The sequence below is a fragment of the Drosophila elegans genome, unplaced genomic scaffold (assembly GCF_018152505.1).
Source record: "Drosophila elegans isolate 14027-0461.03 unplaced genomic scaffold, ASM1815250v1 contig_208, whole genome shotgun sequence".
Classification (NCBI taxonomy): domain Eukaryota; kingdom Metazoa; phylum Arthropoda; class Insecta; order Diptera; family Drosophilidae; genus Drosophila; species Drosophila elegans.
This window is the reverse complement of record NW_024545578.1, coordinates 20,384,572-20,407,881: the sequence shown is the minus strand read 5'-3', so window position 1 is coordinate 20,407,881 and position 23,310 is coordinate 20,384,572. Positions and strand designations below refer to the sequence as shown.

The 23,310-nt window shown below is 37.6% G+C and overlaps 2 protein-coding genes across 3 annotated transcripts in view; both read left to right on the top strand.

Annotated features, from left to right (window-relative positions):
- LOC108142513 (putative dipeptidase NECHADRAFT_87110) overlaps nucleotides 1–23,310 on the top strand; it is a 102,583-nt gene that overhangs the window by 36,593 nt on the left and 42,680 nt on the right. The window lies entirely within an intron of this gene.
- Nucleotides 20,332–21,728, top strand: LOC108142519 (peritrophin-44). Its single transcript, XM_017266439.2, has 2 exons — nucleotides 20,332–20,400; nucleotides 20,453–21,728. The coding sequence occupies exons 1-2, from the start codon at nucleotides 20,394–20,396 to the stop codon at nucleotides 21,475–21,477; spliced, it is 1,032 nt and encodes a 343-aa protein (XP_017121928.1). The 5' UTR covers nucleotides 20,332–20,393; the 3' UTR covers nucleotides 21,478–21,728.

Here is a 23,310-nt window from a genome sequence, read left to right as displayed (position 1 = left end):
AGTTGGAATAGGAAACGTTGGCAGTCTGTGAAATTTGCAGATGCCGTTGAATGCGCATGAAATTAATGAAATTAGGCGATGCCAATGAATTTCGCAGTTGTCAATATTTCGCCATCGCTTACGTATTATTCATAACCCAGCTTGCATAACTCGACTCACTTGTGACCATCGACGAATAACTAGGATGCTAGCGTACTCGTATGCTTGGTCATGGAAAAGGAACTTTCGATTCTCCACTGGCTTATTCATGACAGTTTATGAATCTGCAAGTGATTTTTATGCGAATTTATCGACGTTGCAGCTGACACGTCCACGAACTTAGCCCCCGCCGATTATTTTCCTCAGCAACAGTTGCCAAAAGGCAACTTGTCACATCACTGAAGCTGGTCGTGATTGTCCATGGAGGGGACTTAAACTTTATGAATAGCATGCTTGCATATTTAAAAAAAATATATACTATATACATTAAACTTCACAAGACCATGCACGTACGTTTTTATGTGCTTCAATAATAAATTCAAATGGCTTGTGGTTTCGAGTAAAAATCAATTGAATTTGAATCTGTCAAATAAAAGTCATGTAAGTGTGCACCAAAGGACCTGAATGTTTTTCTTCCTGCCACCTACACTTTAATCTCGGCTAGGACAACTTAAAGATTCCGGCAGCTTAAGCCCTGACCTCTGACATGGGCCAATTTCAAGCGTTGCTTGCCATCCAAGCCGTTAAAAGCCCCTCAAAGGCTTGGCCTTGGCCATTAGCCTTCAGTTCAAACGGCTTTCGCGCTGCGTCAGCTGGCACTGGAACAAATGAACTCATTTGTTCTAATTTAATCTTATTACATGGAGATTTATTGCCGTGCGCATGATATGGCAACCCTTTCAAACCGGCGACCTTTTAAAGGCCCAAGTCCCAAGTTCAGTTCAGTTCAGTTCAGTTCAGTTTAGCTCAGATGAGTTGAGTTTGAGTTGGGAGTTCGTGTGGGCGGAGGAAGGCAATTTAAAAAGCGATTCAAGTGAAAGTGCTCGAAAGTTAATTATGATTGATTGAGTGCCATTGAAGGCAACGGGGCAGGGGGAATTGATTTTCGTGACTGCCACGACTCGTACATTTGACAGTCGAGTGTAATTGACAGACTAACATTGCGCATACGCACTGTTGATCGAAGTTTAAAGAGAGAGGCGTGTAAACGACTTTGCCAGCCGTTTGGCCGCCAAAACTTTCAACCAAACTGACGAAGTTAAGTGGGTTGGTCCATCCACGTCAGAAATAGGTGCCCGTAAAACGAGTTTGGCTTTTATGACTCCCTTGGCAGTTGCACAGGCAAATATATTTTAGTGCTAAATAATTAAAAATAGTAAAAGTTTAATGAGCACCGGGTGCAATAAAAACAAATTACAATCATCACGAACAGTGGTTTTAATGGAATTTCAAATAATAAATGACGGTTGGCTGAACAATAACTTACTTTAATATAAGTTTTTTTTTTTATATACAGTCTTAGTCCTACAAGATTGACTTATTTTTTATGCACTTGTCACATTTAAAGTATTTCAGTGATGCATATTAAATATTTCTTTGTTCAAATGGTTTTAAATACTTTTTTGGAACTTTACCCTTTTGTCCCAGCCTGTAAGTCTGTGCGGTTTATTCCCATTTGGACACCGGCAGTTTATCTTGGCTCCTAATGAATTGAGATGAGTGGGTTATGCTCCTGACAGGATTGCAGTTTGTTAGTTGCACTTGTTCTTTCCATCACCCTTCACCCATCACACACCCCCACTGTGTAAATAAGAGCAACCTTGTGCCAATTGTTAGTGGGCGTAAGTGTTTGTGGATGGGCGTGTGCATGTGTGCCTATTTGTATTGTCCTGCTTACCAGTTTTCGGCATTTGAGCAGCTTTTCCATGTGTGCCCCGGTGGGCTGTGAGAAGTTCTTCCCATGTGGCTGCACAGTGGGTAATGGGGGCGAAAATCTTGCAAATTCCAGCATTGATTTATCAGCTGCCAGGCAACCAATTAAGCCTGACGTATTCTGAGATTTGAATGCCTATCATTTTGTTTGCTGCATCCTAAGCCCTGTAATGTGATTACAAATTTGTATATACTAACAATAGCTGACAAATGATACATGCTACGTAAGCAAAATTGTATTACATTTAAATGAAACGTAATTTTATGATAAAGATTCTATAGTTTCAGTTAGTTATGCGTCTGATTTTAATCAAATGTAACTGATTTAATAAGCTCAAAATAAATAGAAACCTCATAAATTGGCAAAAGCAGCATGCCGTTCAGTAATTTACTAAAATTAATGTCTGAAACATACCGAGCTTAAAGCAAACTATTTGATTGCTGCAGTACAAAGCTCTTAATTAAGTTGCAAAACATCACCTGATTGGTTTGTAGAATTAGTTTAAGGGCAGACAGAGATAATTAAATATTAAGACATAGCAATTCAATAAAGCAATTAGTACCTAATAGTAAACCCTTTAAATGCTTTAAAGTGAGATGAAGATATTGATTTGTGCTTCTTTTCTATATAATTGATAAAATGAGAAGCAAATATTGTTTCATGTTATAGAATGGAAAATACCTAATCAAAGCCCATTGTACGACGTTGACTAATCTGCCTGGGTCACCTGCCACTTGGTCCGTCCCTCGTTTTCATTTTTAATGGCATCTCTCTGTCTGTGTCTAAGTCGCCCGTCTCTGCATTTATCCATGTCCTAGTCGATGTCCTGTGCCAATGGCTGTGACTGCGATTGTCGATTCGCCAGTCCATGGTAATTTATGTGCAGCAATCTAAACTCATTTAGCACGCAGAGAGGCGAATATGTGGCCAGACACTGAGCCGCATTACCGGCTGAGGCCACATAGTCCGACCTCAGACCGCCGACCTGACCCCGATCCTTTGACCCCGCACTCCCACGGGGGTGCTAGTTCTGGCTTGGTACTGCAATAGGCAAAGTTGGCGCTGTTTGTCCTTAAATTGGCTTCGGCTGTTGGCTCTGCAAGTGCCGATGGCGGTGCATCCACATCCTCCACAATCGCATTTGGTGGCTCTTGGCGCCACCCCGCTCCGCTCCCGCTGGAATGAACTTATCCTGTTGACACTTGGCTTGGTTATTTAAGCGCACCGCAACTGGCAACGCACATCTTTGTAGTTGGCTGGTTCGGCGGTTCTTCCTGAAACACACACACTTACAGGCAGAAAAAATATTTGTGCATACAAACCAAGAAATATAGTACTTTGCATAACATAAGTGATTTTTACATTATTTAATGTGCAATTAAAGTACTGTCTTCCGTTTAGATTATACTTTTATTCTTTATAAGATTCACTTAAAACTTGTAAGGTTCTCAAGCATTCTGTTTTCTTAATTGTTTTAAGCAAAAATGTATTTATTTTAACTTTATATTAATAACCTTTCAGGCCAAATATTATTAATACAAAACCAATTTGTACAAGAAGCCCACAACTTTTACACACATAATCTTCTACTATAACATATTTCATGAATGTACGATATATTATTTTATTATTTTTTTTTTCAATTTCATTATAATTTGGCGAATATTTTACTCTGTGTGTACACAAGTCAGTCAACTAGTTTGCACTCCGCTGATCCTTTGGCCTTCCCCACCCCTTCGCCGCCAAGAGCAGCTGTTGCTCATTTCCTTCGACATTTGCATCACAAGCAGCCACACAAAATCAACAGACAAACAAAAGGTAAACATAGACAACCGCACACTCGCACTCACACACGCTTGGAGCATTCATATTTATTAAAAGCATTCGTCCTGCGGTTGGCAGTCCCCGCTTATCCACTTTCCCATTTTTCCACCTTCCCACCTTGCCCCTCTTATCCTCGTCGTTGCCGTCGTCGACAAGCTTTTCATTTCAGTCTTAATTCCTTTTGAATAATATCTACCACTTAAACTTACAAAGCTTCAAGACCGCACATAACACAGCCACACACACAGCCATTTTAGCCAGTCACATGTACTTATAGCCAAGTACGATTCACGTCCGCGTTCCATTCTTAAGGACATGGGCGTAGTTGACATTCATTCTTTCCTTGTTATATTTAAATTTCACTTGCATTAGCTCCACAAGTAAAAAGTTATCAGAACTATCGTTTTTGCTTAAGTAAGGCCTTACACATATAACTTTTTGAAGAATATTTATCTTTTGGAAATTTAAATTTATTGATTAGAGAGCTAAAATATTTTTTTGACTTTACATAAAATTATCATTCATTCTTAATGTTGTTTTGGAATATTTTGCATGTGAGTCTAGTGTTATGAAAGCTTACACAAATTAATTTAAATTCATTTACATATTTAAACCAATATTACTTAAATAATTTGTTTTGATTTCTTTTTCTCCCCAGAAGGTACGCCTCTTCATATAATTAAACAAAGTGTTTTATGCATATAAGTACCAGCCATACAGTTCTTTTGTTTGTTTTCTTTAGCTTTTATGAATGTATAACTTGTGATGAGACCTGCAGCGTACCAGGTTTTCCAATTATTACTGGTCTACATTTTTGTTATCATATGTTTTCCATATTTGATGTCATCGTGAAAACATTTATGCCCCCTCATTCCCCGCTGAATCCTGATTTTGTTTGTCTTGGGTGCCTGTCATTGGCTCAATGTCAACAGCGAAGTCAAAGTGGCCCGCAGGCCAAACGTGTTTCTCGAATTAATTATGGTTGTCACTGCGCTAAATTGCCTCAGTATCTGCGGTGGGGATGACGACCTTCAATATATCTGCGACATAAGACAAACACAATAACAATAACAGTTCTGCCACGGGCCACGTGCTTTGTAGATACATGTGATTATTTGGTTAGTTAGTCGGAATTAGCATATGAACTTACAAGTCGGTTGAGTTGTCTAGACTTCACTCACATGGAATTTGCACACAAGGGCTACAATCTTAGGCTTTTGTAACTATTGAGTTCATAATATGTAACTACGGTCATGTTAAAGCTTAATATTATATACACCAAATGGTCTTCTATTTTTAAGGACCTTTTTTTCATTTTGAATGATTTGATCTGAAATATTAAATTAAGTATTTCAACGTATTAAAATAATAAAGTATTTTAAATGTGAGCAAAACAACAAAAACAAAAGCCATCCTAATCGATTTAAAAGTTATTACTGATAATTAAAAATGTATCTGACTTACTACTTTTGATCCAACTAAAATTTCGTTTTTGCAACACTCAGAATACAGTATTATCTTGGCATAGATGTTTATGGTACTCTTTGTGAATAAAGCACATGCCAGTGAAATGAATTATTTAACTACATTGAAAAGCGTTGTCAATGTCAAATCCAAGTGACATGACAATTGCATAGAATTAATATTTCTGTGAAGGAATGCTTTGCAAAGGCTGTTGTGGGATATTCGCAACACAACTGGGTGAATCGTCAAAAGTGGGGACGTGCAGCTTTTTCAATTTCCCGCCATCCGCAGTGACGTTTTTATCTGCTGGACAACAGCAGCAGTACTGTACTATATACTTCCAGCAGATCGCCTGTCATGTCCGATGCCAGCTTTCTGATGATTACTTCTGCTGAAAGGTAAACTTATGGACAGCAGCTGCAGCACTCACACACACACAAGTGGGATCCTGGCCGAGAGCATGTGCAGCCTTGCTGCAAATGGGGTGGCATTTTCCGCCCACCTGAACACGCAAACTGTTGGCGGAGCAACAACAACTCGTGTCCTAAAGGCAATCGCCACTGCGCAGCAGCTTTACGAGGGCAGCTTGGGGAATATTGAGCGGAAAGTAATCTTCTGCAAGTTAATATTCTGTAATGAGCTTAGCTGCTTTTAAAATATATCAAGGTTTCTTCTAAGCTAAACGTTTTCAATTCATTTTCATTCGAAAAGCTTACACTCACCATAGGGATTAGTTTTCAAAATATACTCTTATGTACATAAATTGTCATTGACTGATATGGGATTAAAGCGTGGCAAATATTTTGTGACATCATTAAATTTTAAAAAGATTGTGCTTCTAAACTTAAATCGTTATTATTCATTTTGAATATCAAATTTAAGATTTATTTTATGTTTAACTGACTCACTGGTAAGAGTCCAACAAATAATTTAGTATCAAAGTAACTTAAGAATATTAAATATGTCGGAACAGTGAATGTTAACCTACTAGAATAAAAAATACAAGAGTTTCCAAACTTAATTAAAGCTTTCATTTTAGGATATAACAAAAGAACGTTATGCGAAACCTAATTCTACACAAAACAATTGTTCAAAATGCTTTTATTTCTTTGGTAAACTTCGTACCCAAGTTAATGGCATTTTGCAAAAAACTTGCCAGCTCCGATGTGTAAACGTTGTCAGATTTACAAAGCGAAAGCTTACACAGCTCCGCCTTTTTGTTTGTTCGCAGGGCCTACCCTCGTTTTGCTGGGGAACTGGAAGTGGGACTGCGGACGCAGTGTGTGCTGGACATGTTTGCCATGTCCTGCGGCCAACTGGCTGTCAATGCGAATATTTCATATAGAAAACAACTTTGACCCTGTGGGCCACGAGGCATCCCAATTGTTTGGCCAGGACCCCCTGTCCTTCCTTCCTTTCTTTAATTAACCACTGACCACTAGTTGCTGTCCCATGTCTGCGAGTGCCAGTGCGATTGTGTGTGGCGCCCTTGGCGAGTACGTGCTAATGTAATCCTCGTCGTTTTAATTACAAAAATTCCACAAGGTCCAAGGTCATTTAAGCGCCAGCTGCAGCGTCAAGTGGCCCAAAGAAATGACAGCCAGACGCAGAATCAGAGCCAGCTCCAGATCCCCGTTTAATTCACTTTTTCAAAGGCCTCTTAAAACTAACGTAGCATACTTTTCAGTGCTAGAAATTATGCAGAGCAAGAAATATAAACAAATATTTAGACTGTTTATATTTCTTCCCAGAAAAATATATGAAAAGAAGTAAATATTTTAATAGCAACAATTTATTAAAGAAATTTTTGTTTCTTGAAAAAAAAAAAAGTTTTCACTTTCTGTCTTTGACTTAAGTTATTTTGTCTTTGTAAATCAATAGTTTTTGCTTAAAATTAATAAGATTAATACATTCCCAGAAGTGTTTTTATTATATAATATACGGATTATAATGTCATAATTTTTTCAATGTGCATCGAGTGGCTTAGCATTGTTTGTCCTGCTGACTCGTACAGAAATCATGTCCTGCCCAGCCTCCATTGACACACCTCGCAATTAGTGAAACTGCCAGTTTGGCACATTTCGCCTGTCATCCTTCGCAATGGCTCAAAAGGCTTTTGCATTTAAATTGGCATCAACTCGGCCACAACAACCCGACGATACGTCCGTGATGGAGCTCGATGCTGCTGTTTGGCATACACTTAATTATGGTCCTTAATTGCCATGGCACCGACTTGCCGCGTGGCGCAGGCATTCGCATCGCGTTCAAATGACGATTGACGAAACCGAAAATAATTGAAATTCAAATTCAGGATTCATCAATTGCGGGCACGTTCCAGACGCCGCAGCATTGGGGAAGAAAGTCCGAAGCAGTTTTCTTGGCAGTTCTCGCCCTAATTCCGCGAATTTCATTTGCATTTTGAATGTCTGCAATTTATATTGATGAAGAACTCTTTCAGGTTCGCTGGAAAGGTGAGCAAGCCCCGAAGTGAAATGTACAGACAAAAGAAATGGGTTGCGATGATAAAGAATATAAAGTTTGTCAGAGCCAAAAGATGGTTTTACTTCTCAGCAGACCGGACTCTATATTTTCGAATTTAAACTAAATCTTTTCTTTTCTGTGTATAAAAGAACAAGTCTCTACACAGTTGTCTCTCTTTTTGGTTGGTTAAAAGCTTATAAGGGATTAAATACCACCATTAAATTGCTTTGCAAATATATTAAATGTTAAAGTGAAATGTCAACAACGAGATTTTAAGTAGCTTTAGAAACACTTTTCAATAAAAGCGTCTAAGAATAAATTAAGTGTCATGAACCTTCAGTGGCCTTTCAACCACTCGTTGTAGTGAGATTAATAATTGAAACAAAATTAAATGATGGAAAAAGTATGACAGTGAATGCAATAAATAACAAATTAAATTTCTATGACAGCATCACATAATTAACAAACTTCGTTCATTTATAATTTAATCAAAGAGAGACCACTCATTTATCCTAGGGTTAATTTCAATTTTATTTCCGCTTCTTGCTGTCTTGATCTTTTACTTATTTAAGGGGGTGGCTTTCGTTGTAAAGACGTTAAGATAGGAACCTCGTTTCATAAATGCTTAGCCTGCGGCTGGTAATGTTGGCTTTGCATGCAAATTGCTCTGTAAACACCAGAGTCGACTGAAAAATTACGCATACGCAGCGTCAGCCAAACGATGGCTGATATAAGCGAACCATAATGTGTGCAAAGCACTTGGTAAATGCTTGCCAACTGACAAAAGCAACTTCAGCATCAGCTCGATTATCCAATTTAAAGTTCGGAGTCGAGAACTTATTCTGAAATTGTGTGCTAATCCCTTCCAACTAGACTGTTTTGCCAAGGGACCAATTACAAGGCAGAGCACAGAGAAAGTAGCTAACTTTATTGGGAAACATTACATATTATTCAAAATATTATATATTTTTTAATTAATATCTATAACAACGCTCTGGTAAAGCCATTGGACACCCTTGTCGAGACTCGTTATGCGTAAATCATAGGGATAATTAGATAACTTGAATTTCTAATTAAATTTCTATTGTTTCGCCAACATTGCAGCAATCGCATTACATGACTAAAACAAGGGAGGCAAGGACCGCAGGGACCCATTCATTATTTGATTCGCGTTCACAATCCGCTTAATTCCAACATATTCCATCGGCAATGGCAATGTAGAAGCCTTTTAAAGGATGCCCCATTTGACAGCGGCAACAATACGTGGCGCAATTTCCGCAAATTAAAAGATATCACTTACAGCAAAATAATTTTCCAAACCGCAAAAAGTTAGTCATCGGGGGCGGATAGCAATGCAAACATGACACGCCCACCCGATTTTTGTCCGCTGAAAATGCAACTGGCGTTGGCCGTTTTTTTTTTCTGGCCACCGCGTTGACAGCAAATTGAATTAGAAACGCATTTTCACGAACAAAAGTGACCGTTTACAATGAGGACGAAAAATAGCGATGGCACAAATATCGATAATTAAAATTGCTGAGACCTGATAGAGAAATGTTTTTAGGTGGTATGGATTGATTCTGTCAATATTAAGCAACACAAAAAAATAATTGGCAGGTTCTACAATTATTTTAAAAGTAATTAACTTAAAATTGTCAGATAATTATACCTTAACGCCTTGCCAAAAAAAATTACAAGTGGTATATATATTTTTGCTTTAAAAAACAATTAAACTGAAAAGCTATTTGTTATTATTGTATTTGTTATTATTATATAGAGTACGATTTACGATACCATTTCCGTGATAAATGATCAATGCACATCCATAGTACAGTCACGCATATGTGGGTCGCGCTCTGATGGGAGATGCAGGCAACGCTTGTAACCGTAGACAGAATCCGGATGTGAACAATGACAAACCGCAAAAATTCAATTTAAACTTTCTATTTCAATGCCGAACTCTCACACACAGATCCCAATGCCGAGTGTGCGTGTTTGAGTGGCAAGAGGGGAGTTGCTCGAACACCGTGCCAAGTGCTAGGAGATACGTGCATGTAATTGAAAAATATTGAACTGTGAATAAGTTTCCTATCCAGACACGACAAATTTATTGTGCCTGAGAGCAAAGTTTCATTGCAGCCAAGTCAGAAACAGTAAGCAAGCAAATGCAAAATTCATAAATCTATCCGATAATGCTATGGAAATTGATATCCTGCCATCAACATTCGATAGGTATGACATTATTGAATGGGATTGATTGACAAGCCCAGAGGATGTGGTAAACTTGTTAGCTTCCTGAAAGACTGGATCAAATAATTAAACATTAAATAAATAAATAAAAATCAATAATAATTGTATTTTGTTAAGCAGAAATGAACAATTGTTTTAAAAGTTAATTTTTCTTGTTTTTAAGAAACAATAACATCTTAAAATTTTGCATTTAACTGCAAAACCTCTATACATTTTAATAGGAACGCAAATTTTAACATATATATAAATAACATTGGAAAAATTCCCCTTTAAACAAAAAAAAAAGATACTTCTGTCCAATAGTAACACAAAAAAGGTAAGCAAATAAATCTTTTTAAATTAGTTTTTACATAGTATGCGATTCTGAATTTTGATTTAGTAGTTCTGTGTGTCTGCGGATTTCCTGCGGATTTTTATGTTTACTGTGGGGCTTAACTCAGAGCCGTCGCAGAAACAAGCAAAGTAAAAAATCAGAAATCCCCAACGACAAGCACTGACTGAGTCAAATATGTGTGCACTGCACACACATGCCATATTTTAGCATTTGTCATAATTACAAAGCCATGCCCGTGGGAAGCCGAAAACCAAGGAGAAATACCATAAAGTAAAAAGAAAATGCGCGAATTTGAAAATTTCATCTCCTTTTCGTTGCCAGGACGGCTTTACAGGGCCGCAAAGCTGCCGAATATGTTTTTTGCCAAGCATAATACCACCCAACCACCACCCACCGCTGCGCCTTTGGTCCGCAATTATTAACGTCTTACTGAAAGGGCGGCGGCACATTTATGACTGCACTTTTCATATCCGCTTCCGCATCCGTCTGTCGACGCTCATACATTTGTATGGTTACACTGGGAGAAATATAATTCTTAGTTTGGAATTATTTTAAATTATTTATTTGCAATCAACTGTATATTTGTCATTTATTTATTCCAAAATAATTTAGCAAAATTACTATATTAACTTGATCGGTTAAAAAAAAAATATAAACTTCTTGTGTGTTCTTGCTGTTACATTCTCAAATAAAAATAATTGTTTTAACAAAATAGTGTATGTCATATACTGATAGTTTAGAATTTTTTGATTTAGAAGAATATATAGGTCCACAAATAATGTTGAGTAATACTTTTATTTTTTGCTCATATACTGTATATTCAGAAATATACATTTCAAAAGAAAAGTTTAGAATGCAAAATTATGTTCGTTTGCTACCAATTTTGGTATGCAAATGCTAAGTGTTGGCAAGTAATATTTCTTTGTGCCTAAACAGGCATACGCAACACTGACAGAAATTCATTCATTTTTTGGGGGCAAACAGGTCGGTGGGCGTGGTCGCTGTTTGCTGCCAACAGCGAAAGCAATTTCACTTTACATTTGTTTTACGGCATTTGCTGCCACACATCTGTGCTCTGCGGGAGAAAAGTAAGAAAGTGGGTGGCTGGGTGGTTAGGTGGTTAGGTGGTTAGGTGGTTGGTCGGTTTGGGTTTGCGGGCGGCGGTGCGTCGACAATATGTTTGCTGCGTTTGTCCCCCTCGACTCTCCGCTAGGCTCTTGTGGCGATAAGTATTTATTATTATGCCTCTTAATGGGCGGAATGCTTAGCTTTGTGCTTTTATCCAAATGAGTTTCCCTCATTAGAGTACCGTATCTACTTCGGGGACTTCCACTCCGGCGTGTTGAAGCCATCTGTTTGATGGTATTATCACGAAAGAAGCAAGGATTTCTGAGAAAATATATCACATCTAGGACATTTTAACCAATAGATCTAATTAAAGGTTTAATGAAGGGACAAAATAAGTGAAATGTTGCCTTTAATATTATTTTAAAGTTTTTTTGTCTATTAGGAAACGTATCTTCTCCAAACTGCACTGATAAAACAAATTGAATAGTAAAAATAAATATCTAACTGTTGAATTCAAAATTGTATACTTAACATTTAAATAAAATAATAAATCATAATTTAAAATGTATGAATTAATAATAAATAGTTTAGTTAATGTTAAAACTATTCGATTTTATATAATTCCTATTTGGTTTAAATACATTTTATTTATTTTATTTATGGTTCAAATTTAAATTAAACTATAGGATATTTAAATCATATCCGAAAATAGTCAAATTGAAAATTTTAAATGTGTTTAATATTTTCATAATTAAAAAACCATAAAGGATGAAAATCTAAGGGAAAATATTTAAATTGAGTACAAAATATTTGGATATTTCCTGCGGTTAAAACTTAATATAGATGATAATTTTTAAATTAAATTTAAACTAAAATTTAACTGATATGAAATCATCATTAATTGCTTGTGGGCGCTTTCCAAACAGCAATGTCATTTCTTGTGCAAGTAAAATATTTTACGAAGCTTGACAAAAGTGGTTGATTTACAAAAAGTGCTTGTAAAACTCAAATTAGGTTTTAGGGAAATGCAAGCACTCGCATCCTGTTAATTGCTCACATAAACACAAAATGTTTCGGCATTTGCATTTAACATTGTCGGGAATCCGAAGAAACCTGAAAAGATGAGCCAATAAACTTAATGCGCCCCATTAAACGTGAATCTCTAATTACCCGCGGAAAAAATGAATGAAATATATGCCGGCAGCTTCCTTCCAGCTGTTTTCACTTTATGGCAGCACAGATTTGGCAGATCCTGTTTCATGTTTGCATTTACGGTTTATTGTCTGGCGAATAAAACATTTTGTTGCGGGCAAAGCAATAAACGCAGTGAAATCATGTCGCTCTCATATTGGCAGACCCAAAATTCACGCTTGAATTTTCGGCGAAAGCCCGTAAAAAAGGGCGTGTTCCGGAGGCAAGGGCATGAGATATATATATGCATTCCGTTGCAGGCACAAAGGAAAGGATTCGATTTCATCGGCAGTGCGCCAAACGTCACAGTCGGTGGTTATTAAAAAGCAATAAAACGCCCCACCCGTCCTCAATTTATGAATAATTCAAGCGGGCTTTTCTTTGTACTTGTGTACTTCATCTCATTGCGAAATGGCTGCAGACTTCCTCCCTCAATATGCAGATTATTAATTTACACAACGTGGCAATATGGGAAATTATTTTAAAATGCGTCGCGATATTGAGGAAGTCCCCGAGGGCGGGCTCTTTGAAATGGGACGCTTTTAAAATAAGAAATTAATACCCGTCCCCGGGCAACAGTCACGAAGGTCAGAGGTCAGCTCGCAACGACTCTAAGGGGGGGATACGGTGAAGGATTTTCCGACCCTCAACGTAATTTGATAGCGTTTTGTTAAGTTCATTGGACAAGAATGAGGGTTAGTCCTTGAGGAATATAAGTTCCACTTCTTTGACCGACCATGTAAAAATGGTTTATTGGTCTTCCAAAAAGTCGTTAAAGGAAGATGGAATCTTAAGAAATTACCCTTTAGAAGAAATGACTTAAATTAAATGGATAAATTTACTCAAATAATTTTTTCTAAGGAAACTACATAATTCTTTGAAAGGTCTTTGGCTAAAGTTAATGGTTTGATTAATAACAATTTGCGATTGAAGGACATGATTCAAATATAAACTTGCAAGCAAGCTGAAAAATTAAAAAAACACACTTACAGTCTTAACACTTTTTTGCCTCTTTATCATAACAAAAAAAAGTGTAAGTAAAATCACTCAAAGGAGAGCAATTAAAAAACGCCAATTAATGTATAATAAGTGAACTTTTTGCATTAAGGAAAGTATAAGTGCTGTTCCTGAAGACCCCAAATTTGTGTAACCTAAAGGATGGTGCCAAGAAAGGTTATATATTTTTTGTCCACTTGGGTCAACATCCAATTAAAAATTAAAACAATACTTTCGCCGAGAACAGTTGACGTTGGAACGAGTGACCGTAAACTCGCATTATTAACAAGTTGTGAGCAAATGGATTTGTGCAAAGTCAAACCGCCCACGCCTCCTAGCCGGCTAATCCATTTTAGCCGTTCCCCTGGCAATTTAGCCATCCATTCTTGGGTTTTGGGTGTCGCACGAAGCAGCACGTAAACATAATTAGACGCACATTTAAAAGGTCGTTAAACGCCACAAACAACACAACCGCCCGGCGAACCAGGCGAAACCCCATCTCGGAACCCCCTTTTCAGCAAAAAGTTGACCCAGGCGCCACTCACGCGTATTTGCATCTGGCCAAAGTGGCTGCCAACGCCACTGCCCATGTCTTTCCTTTTGGGCCCTCTACCCGCGCGTGACTGGGAAAAAGGAAAACTGCTGAGGATGTAGAAAACACTCAGAAAAATATTTTTCATAATTCTTAATATATAATTCTGTCTTTAAATCTATCTAAGAGACTTTAAATTTTAAAAGAAATATTTGAACACAACCAAATTAAAATGTACTCAGTTTTTGCCAATGGCCTAAAGCCATTTTATAACCGTGATGCATATCTGCAACACACAGTTTCGATTCCATTATTTCAATATTACAAATTCCAATAAATGCACATTTGATGGATCTATGCAACATATCCTTTAACTTCTAGAAAAATATATAAACAAATTTTAAAATTTAAAAATATAAATATTAAATACGAGGTCATGTCATATAAAGAGTTTAAAATGTATTTTAATTTCCTTTGACTTTTATTAAGTTTTGTTTCTTTTTTGGATAACAATTTTTAACTGGTTTAAAGTGTTTTTTAATACCTAAGTCTTTTGTAGATTCTGCTTAACTGTGTAGAGAGTCTATGGTTATTTCGATATTTTTTAAAAGTGCAGAGACAACAACAGCAATAGAAGTAACGGCAGCCACATCAGTAATGTAGGCGGTAGGTAGCAACAACTGGCGAATGCCATTAGCATCGTTGAGTTGGCTTGCGTGGCCCTGGCACAAAGCATCTGGGGAGTGTGCGAAGGTGCACTTCAGGACGTTGTCAACGACTCGACATTGTTTCAAGAGCGACAAACGCGACTTTGAAGCCTTGAACACCGCCCGCACTCGCAGGCCGAGCAATCGCAAGAGCAATGACAACATGTACGTACAGTGAACATGTACTGTGTGCACGACAGCTCGACATCTGTCCCACGGTGTTGAATTATGGAGGCACAATCCAAGTGAATGATATCCCAAATGGAGAACTTACTTGGCTACACTTAAAAAAGAAAACAAATACAGACCTGTTCACCTGTTTTCCCTATGGAATGTTTTATCCGAATTTGCAATGCAAAGATGTTAATATTCAGTCGGCTTAAATGTACATTTTTTGAGTAAATTATAAACCTTTCAGGTGCAACAACAAAATTGTTTTATATTTTTAATATTTTAAAAACTAATCCTAATTTGAGAGAACCGTTTTTAAATGATTGGTGCTAGCTTAAAATTTCATGTATTCTTATCAAGTTATTTGAGCTTTGAATTTTTTTTATTGAATCGTTACATCACGACTTAAGGTCAGAGTATTGCCAATTTATTTGAAGCGTATCCTTTGTATTGCTTTTATCAAACTTTAAGCAATCTATTTGAAGACACCCTTAAAAACATGCCAGCGGCAGGCCAAAATACTTCAATGGCAGATACGTGCGCATAACAGGAATTAGGCAAAGTATTGCCTTAAGTACTATATATATCCTATTGTCTTATTCTGCGACCACCCATGCACTTTGACCCTGCTAACTTATGGCCAAATTGCCTCAGCCTCTCCCCAGGTGGCGCCACACTAAGTCAACACGTGGCTTCTGCCAAATGTGTCTACACCTACATACTATATCGCCCTTTCTAATGTCTGCCCACTTACCCACCAGCAAATGGTAGGAGGAGCACTTTGGTGGCCATCTGGACCTTGCAAGAGGCACCTAGAATTTGGTAAGTCTTTGCAATAAAATTGCAGCGTTTATAGCTGTTCACTGTCGTTGCCTCGCTGTGGTTTCCTCGCAGCCACGTCCACTTCGCCTGCTGCGTCCACTCCGCTCCATTTGCCACTCGCGGTGGAAATTGTTATACACTAACACCACACTGCCACAGTGGGTTACCTTCTACAAATTTTACCCTCAAAATATATATATATAACATATAAAACTATATGTTTTATTAATATAAAAAAAAAGACTTACAATTTTTGTTTTATCTATTCTGTAATATCTAATTCTTTTTAAACGGCTAGGGACTTATCTTGTATGCTTAATATTTATGTTCATATTTGGAAATTAACTTAATTTTGTATTGTAACTAAAGTTTAGATTCAAACCATTTGTTATTCAAACTATTTTTTGCTTTTAAATTTTGTATTTGGTTAACATAACTATCACTTGTTACAGGACAATTTGGAACAAATTGTATTGCAACTAGATTTAAAATCAAATAATGTACTATCCATATCGCTTGAAACTTATGTAAAAAGTAAGGGTCATGAAGTTGTGTTTAATTAACGAAAAATATTTTAGAATAATATTATGCTACTATGAGCTCTGCATTTGTAAATAGCTTTATTGTCTCGCCCCGACCCAGTGTATGTCGGTCCAGTCGTGACCTTTGCGAGTGGCCATTAACGCTTTTTTATCTGTTCATAAATTTTAATTTTGGCAAAATACTCCAAGTACGTGCCACACCCCCCAAACCTCTTTTCGCGCCCTCCTTCTACTCGAAGCGAGGCCTCCATAATTCTTGTTTCAGCTTGTGCGGGTCCGGGTCTTGCCTCCGTGTTTGTTTGGTGTTTTCATTTTGGTCAGAAGGAGAAATATAGCAGTTTTCTTCGGCCTTTTTCCGCCGAGCTCCGTGTCTTAGCCTTGGCGCTTTGAGTCGAGGACCCGTAACCTTATTTCGCCAGCGGAGCATCCTTTACGCTGGCAGACTTGTTTATCGTCCTTTGCATCTCATTGAGCTGGTTGCCGCTTCCGAACGCCAACCACCTTCCACTTTTCCGGAATCTCGGGGGCTTGTGTCTTGCCTGAACGGTCTGGCCTTTTCCTTTTTCCCTCGCCTTGCTTAGCTCGGCACTTTTCAGTTTTCCATTTCATATTTAACCTAATTAAAATGAGTTATGTGAGACAGGTGGAGAGAGCGTGTTAATCCTTGACCTGCTGACTTTGCCGGAGCTCATTTTTCCTGTTCTCCAAGTGGCGTCTTGAGCTGAAGACGTTTCGCTGGCCACAAAAGTCGCTATCACAAAGTGTTTAACGTTCCTTAACATTTTCTGAGGTTTGTGGTAGAATAAAAATTCTATTTGAAAAGTTTTATGTGTGCAGCGATTAGAAACTCAGCTTGGAGCATGAAAACATCAACATTAAAGAATAATACTAAAAGGTTTTCTTTTATTTCTTAAACTTTCTTGACCGGCGAATAATTGATATATTTTATTTGCATAAATCCATCACCCCAATGTTTTTTTATCCATTGCAAAACAGTCGCATTTTCTGTTATATAATTACAGTTTTAATAAGCATATTTAGAGCTCTCAACTCTAATATTTTATCGTTTGAGGATATATACTTCTGTTCTGGGATTTTTACTATTTAATCAAAATGTATTATTAGTAAACATTTTTGGTTTTAATCAAATTGTTATTGCCTTCGCATCAAATTAACTCAGTTACGAAAAGGCGAAAGTAAAAGAAAATCGATATATGCACTCATGAAAACAAAAATAAAATTACAATGGACACCCATCCCGTTACCCATACTGACTTCTAAACTGCTTTTTATCATTGCAGGTATGTTAATGGAGCCAACTCTCAACAAGTGGAACTCCTTGCCCGACAAGCAGCAAACAATGACCAGGAGCGAAGAGCCAACTAACCTAATGAATTTATGTACGAGGTAGGAGGTGCAAGGTGCCAAACGCACAAGGCCAGGCAAAGGCTCTAACTGAAAGTACTTAAGCCCATAAAATATTCAAGCCGAGAACATGTGGGGAAAATTACAAAGAACGCCCGGAAAAGGCGCACAAAAACCCAGGACTCAGGCAGGGAAATTAGGGGAGGTGGAAAGTAGATGGACAGATAGGCGGACTTTCGGCAGAAGAAAGAAATCCCAAACAGGCATCACACACAAACTTACACAGAGAAAATAATTAGTTTTTAAATCGGGGGTATTTGGCAGTTACGAAATAGTTTAAATATTTATAAATTTTATTTTAAACTTAAGAGCTAAGGACAAACTAAATGTAGCTTCTTGAGAATCCTACAAATACTTATATTTTCAGATAAAAGGCCTTTAAATATTATAATGGTTTACTTTTACAAATTGGACAATTTCCAGAAAATGCAGTTTAAACAGCTTAGACATTAACATTAACATACAAATTAACATGCATTTAATATTTTGCTCGCTTTAAATACATTCCTCGTTATGAAAGAGTTTTAAAGATAATTTCTTGAGTTTATATGTACAGCTTCCAAACTACTTAAACTGAAAACAAGAAACTGGGCCTCACTGTGCGCTTTCTTGAGCGTATCAAGTGCCTGAAAAAAATCTGAGTCGTACAATTTGCCATTGTCAGGGTGGGCGGTTGGAGGAAATAGTGGGTTGTGCCCTTGCCCACGGGGATAGGCAGCCAGCCACTGATTGAAAAGAAAATTACGGGCAAGTAGTTGCCCGCCAGATGGTCTCCACATCGACAGCGCTGCTGATGAGCGGCATAAATGTCCTGCAGAAGGAAGGGGGGTGGGGGGGAAACGGAAGCAGGCGGCGCCGCCACTGGGACCAGCGGCCTTGAGCTCCGGAAGTGGTAAGAGCCAAAGGGCCAGAGCACAGGACTCGCTGTGCCAGCCATTTGCATTTAAGAGTACACATAGATATGTCTGTGCCCCTAGACAGCATCCGCTGATGGCAACTTTTTCGTTTTGCTACGCCCAGCAGGTTTCTTTACTCACTTTACTGTGGAATTTTCAATTCCTTTTGAAAGTCTAAATGGTAATATTTATTGTACTTTAAGTGCACTCCTTCTACAACTGTTTAAATTGAAACATTTTATGTTTTCATGAAATTCAGTCAATTAAAAATTCCTTTTAATATATATTTTTATATTTTAAAGAACCTACAAACATTTTAAAGACTTAACGTAACATTTATAGATAAACAAATAGTTTAAAAATATTAGTGTATTCAATATAACTTTTTCTTTTTATTGTGGTATTTTAACTTTATCGCTTAATTTTATATATATTAAATTAGCTCTATACTTAAAACCTTTTTTTTGTATTGGAAATGGTCCAACTTGTAAAAGTACACTACTATATAATTTTTTTGTTGATAAAAATGAGTGAGCTTAAAATGAGTTTTTCAATAAGATAGGCACTTTAAACATCAGTTTAGTTCTATGTTTCATTTATCCCACTGTGTCGACATTGGACCTGGATGCGAGCCTAAGTGGCGCGGTGGCGGTGCTGCCGGGATTGCACGTTGTGGATATTAAGCATGTCCTTAAGCACAAAATGTCAATAAGTGCACCCAATCGATGCTAAGCAGTTTACATTGCGACAAGCCACTGAGGCACCGTCTCTTTTTCCGAGTCCTTACGAGTCCTTCCTCTTCCCGCGATTCCCGATTTCCTGAAGGAACTGCGCTAACAATGCAAAGGACACGGTGAAGCACAATCACACTCACACACATTCAAGCTTATCTATATGCATGCATCCCATATTTTCCGATAAACGTATTTGGATAAGGAAATTTTCGCTTTGCCATTACACAGAGCAGGAACTGGTTACACTTTCCCAACAAAAGTAGACAGTTTTTCAAAGATAAAATAAACTAGAAAAAAAAACGTTTTTGACAAAAATAATTTAATTCCTAGATTTCGACCAGAAACTATATTTAAGTTTCAACTATCAATCGAGTCAAAGATAACATTTCTATTGGTCCAGACTCCAAAATTGTTTTCAGTATACATATTTTTTGCATTTATGCTTTATTGACTTGCAAGTCTATAGCTGCATTTTTGTAGCATTTCGCAATTTTGTCAAGGCGTTGCAGAATATGCTACAGATTTTTTCTTTTAAAAGCAAAAATCAGTTATCTTGGGACAATATTTCAGATGACTTTGCTTAAAATAAAATTGAGTTAAAACGAAGACTTAAAATGGAGGTCAAAATAAAATTTGCGTTTGGAGCATTTTTGTGTGACTATTTATAATTATCTATTCATCGTTATTAATGGGTAGCAATGATGTCAGCTACCAATTTAAACTAATTAATTGTTTACCTTGTGGCAGTCTACCCAATAGTTATTTCAGACTTCATCAAAGTTCAAGTGGCTTTTCCCAATTTGCTTTAAAGAGACTGTTTGCGGCGCTCGATACTGTCTTCGATACTGTCTTATCCGCGTGTCACTCACCCAGAACATTTCTAATTTCATTGTTAAAATACGTATTTCTTATCAGCTTGTTGTGGTATCTACAAACAAGCTGCGACACAAAAATGCAGATAGCTTTCCGTACTTAAATGTTGCCATAGATTGGGAAATTCAGTTCAGTTCGTTGAGTTCCGGAAGAGTTGGCGGTCAGACCAAAATGAGAGGTACCAAAATCGGAGTGATAAATGCTCTGAGACTAAAGATAGCTCACCGTAGTTCAGCAATGCGCCTTCCTCGTGGTAATGTTTTTGGCCTGCCTGGCCGAAATCCGAGGATTTTCGATGGAGGAGAAGTGCAAACTCTGGGCTGGAGAAGGTTACATTGGAGACCCAAGTGATTGCCATGCGTGGGGTTTTTGCCAGGACAACAAACTTACAGCTCGACGCAGCTGCAGCGATGGATTGCTGTACAATTTCCGGGATGGAACCTGCAAGACGGCATCGGAGGCGATGTGTCATCCACAGCTGTCGGAGATTTGTGCCAACTTTCAGCCAGGCGACTATGTGGCCGATCCAGCTGATTGTCGGAGATTTGTCAAGTGCGAGGACATCAATAATCCCATTTGGAGCGACTGTGATGAGGGTCAGGTGTTCAGTAACCAGCGGCAACTATGTCTGGAGGAGATCTCCGGTTGTCCGCAGGACAATATCTGCTCTTATATGAAAGATGGCATCTTAGTAGGAGACATCAATACCTGTCGTAGTTATTATAAATGCCACAATGGATTCGGCATCCACTTAAACTGCTCTGGTGGTAGATACTTCAACCGAAAAACGGGTAGTTGCCAACCCTGGCTACCCGATCACTGCTACAATGATGAGGAGATTCCCCCGGTGACGCCAATCGCCAAGAATTCCCATATGTGCTCCAAGTACTACCAAGAGGATCTATCTGGAGTGCAGCTCATTCCGGACATGATGACCTGCTACGGCTACTACGCCTGCACCTCCCAGTACGACGTGGGCCAGTGGAGCAGTTGTCCCTGGGGACAGCACTTCGAGTGGTGGAGCCAGCGCTGTGGTTCGCCGAAGGACAATAGCTGCTCCTACGATCGCTGCGGCAATATGAACCAGCTAATGGTGACCACCATCAATACGGGCTGTCGGCAGTACACGGTCTGTCACGATTCGCGCTCGAAGAGATCGGAGAAGTGCCCCGAAGACTTTCCTTACTTTAACGAAATTTCCCAACAATGCACCAACGAATTTCCCAATCACAGGGTGTGCTACATGGAAGGATAGAAAGTATGAAAAATTTATGGATTTTGTATATGTGATTTTACTCTAATATGCATCTATTAAATGCTGGAAAACAGTGAACTTAGTGGAATGACAAATAATAAATTGGATTTAAATATGCAACAGGGTTTTGCGTCGAGTAGTTTCAAATATTTAACATTTTAAAGATCTATCACTCGTTTTGAATACAACTATTTTATTTTAGATTTAAATATTTAACATTTTATCATTTATCATTTCTATCAATCAATCTAAAACCGATACTTGGGAGTGCTATTTTGAATAAAAAAAATTTATTTTCACCTTGAGAAAAAAATCAAAAGGTTTCTGGTAACTATCTATCACGTACATTTTCTCTTTTCCATTAACTTAAATCGATAACTCCGTAATTAATTGGTGATGGTTGGCTGTGAAAAAAATGGAAATTCTCTGCACCAAGAAACACTCCCTTTTTCCACCTTCTTTAATCGTTGGCTTCTCCCCCAAAAAGTATGAGCTTGAAACGAAAACAGATTTATGCATAGCATGTTTTGCAATACACAATTTAATTCCGCTTGGGGCAAAAAAAAGGTAATATCATAAAGCATTTTTTTTATGTCGGCATTCTGGACATACTACTCCCAAATTTTGCTTAAGGCTTAAACTTTTGGAGAAAGGAAAAAAGACAATTTGTAATGGAACCCAATTAATTACAAATTTTAGCAATCAAAATTTACGTTTAAGGCAAAATCACTGAAGGCAAATATTTCTTGTTTTTTTTCTTTATTAAACAATAGTATTTTTAAAATGTTGGCAAGTGATTGATAAGTTGACTTACAATTGCTAATTATGGCAAGTGCTGCTTCGGCTTTTCCATCCAGTCAAGCCAAAGTGAAGAATCAACTTCAGCAGGAGACATCTTTTGGTTGAAGTCTGTCTGCCAGAAAATCAAATGAATCAACGAAAAATTCAAAAGATTCCTCAGAGGGCTGTATTTATGAATAACCAATGGGTGGGTAAGCAAGTGGGTGAGTGGGTGGCGCCGTAAACGCCCTTGAATGGCTGGGTGTTGGGTGGCAATGGCTGCAGGCAGTCCAATGACGAGGCACAACAATACGTCGCGTCATTGAATTATTATGATTGACTTTTATTACACGGAATCGCAATTTATTTTACTTAACAACAGGCTGGGATCCCCGCCCGGAGTGCGGTTAAAAGTAGCGAAAATTTGAATGAAAAGTTGTAAAGAAATTACGTTATTTATCATTCCCAGAGTGGCGACCCAACGACAGGGACACATTCACAGAGCGAGAGAGAGACGGAAAGCTCTACATCTCCCAAACCGTTTCCGTATCCGCTCATTTATTAACCACACTGTCAAGCGCACACCCAGATACACAGAGAGAAAATATCTAAGAATCTGAGTTCAAGCACAGAATGGAAATTTGATTTAAAAAAAAAAACTAAAAGAGTTCTTTTGAATTCTTTTTAGAAATTACTTACTTAAGTATATTTTTTCTTAAAATATATACACATTTTCTTGGTTTCCTTCTTAAAGCAGATCCCCAGAACTCGAAACTTTAAATTTAATTAACTTAATAATAATTTAAAAAACAAAGATTTAATAAACTTAATAAATCGTATACCTATATTCTCCAAAGATTTAAAGTTTGAATTAAAATCATGCATTTTTATTTTAAGTTTTGTTTGCAAATTGTTTAAATGGTATAGGAGTTTTAAAACATGTGTTTTAAGTCTAACATAAGAATTAAATAAACTTTAAATTTATATTCCTAAAACACTTAAAAGGTGACCCTTCTTGGCTGCTCACATTTTTTTCTGTATACCCTTACCCGA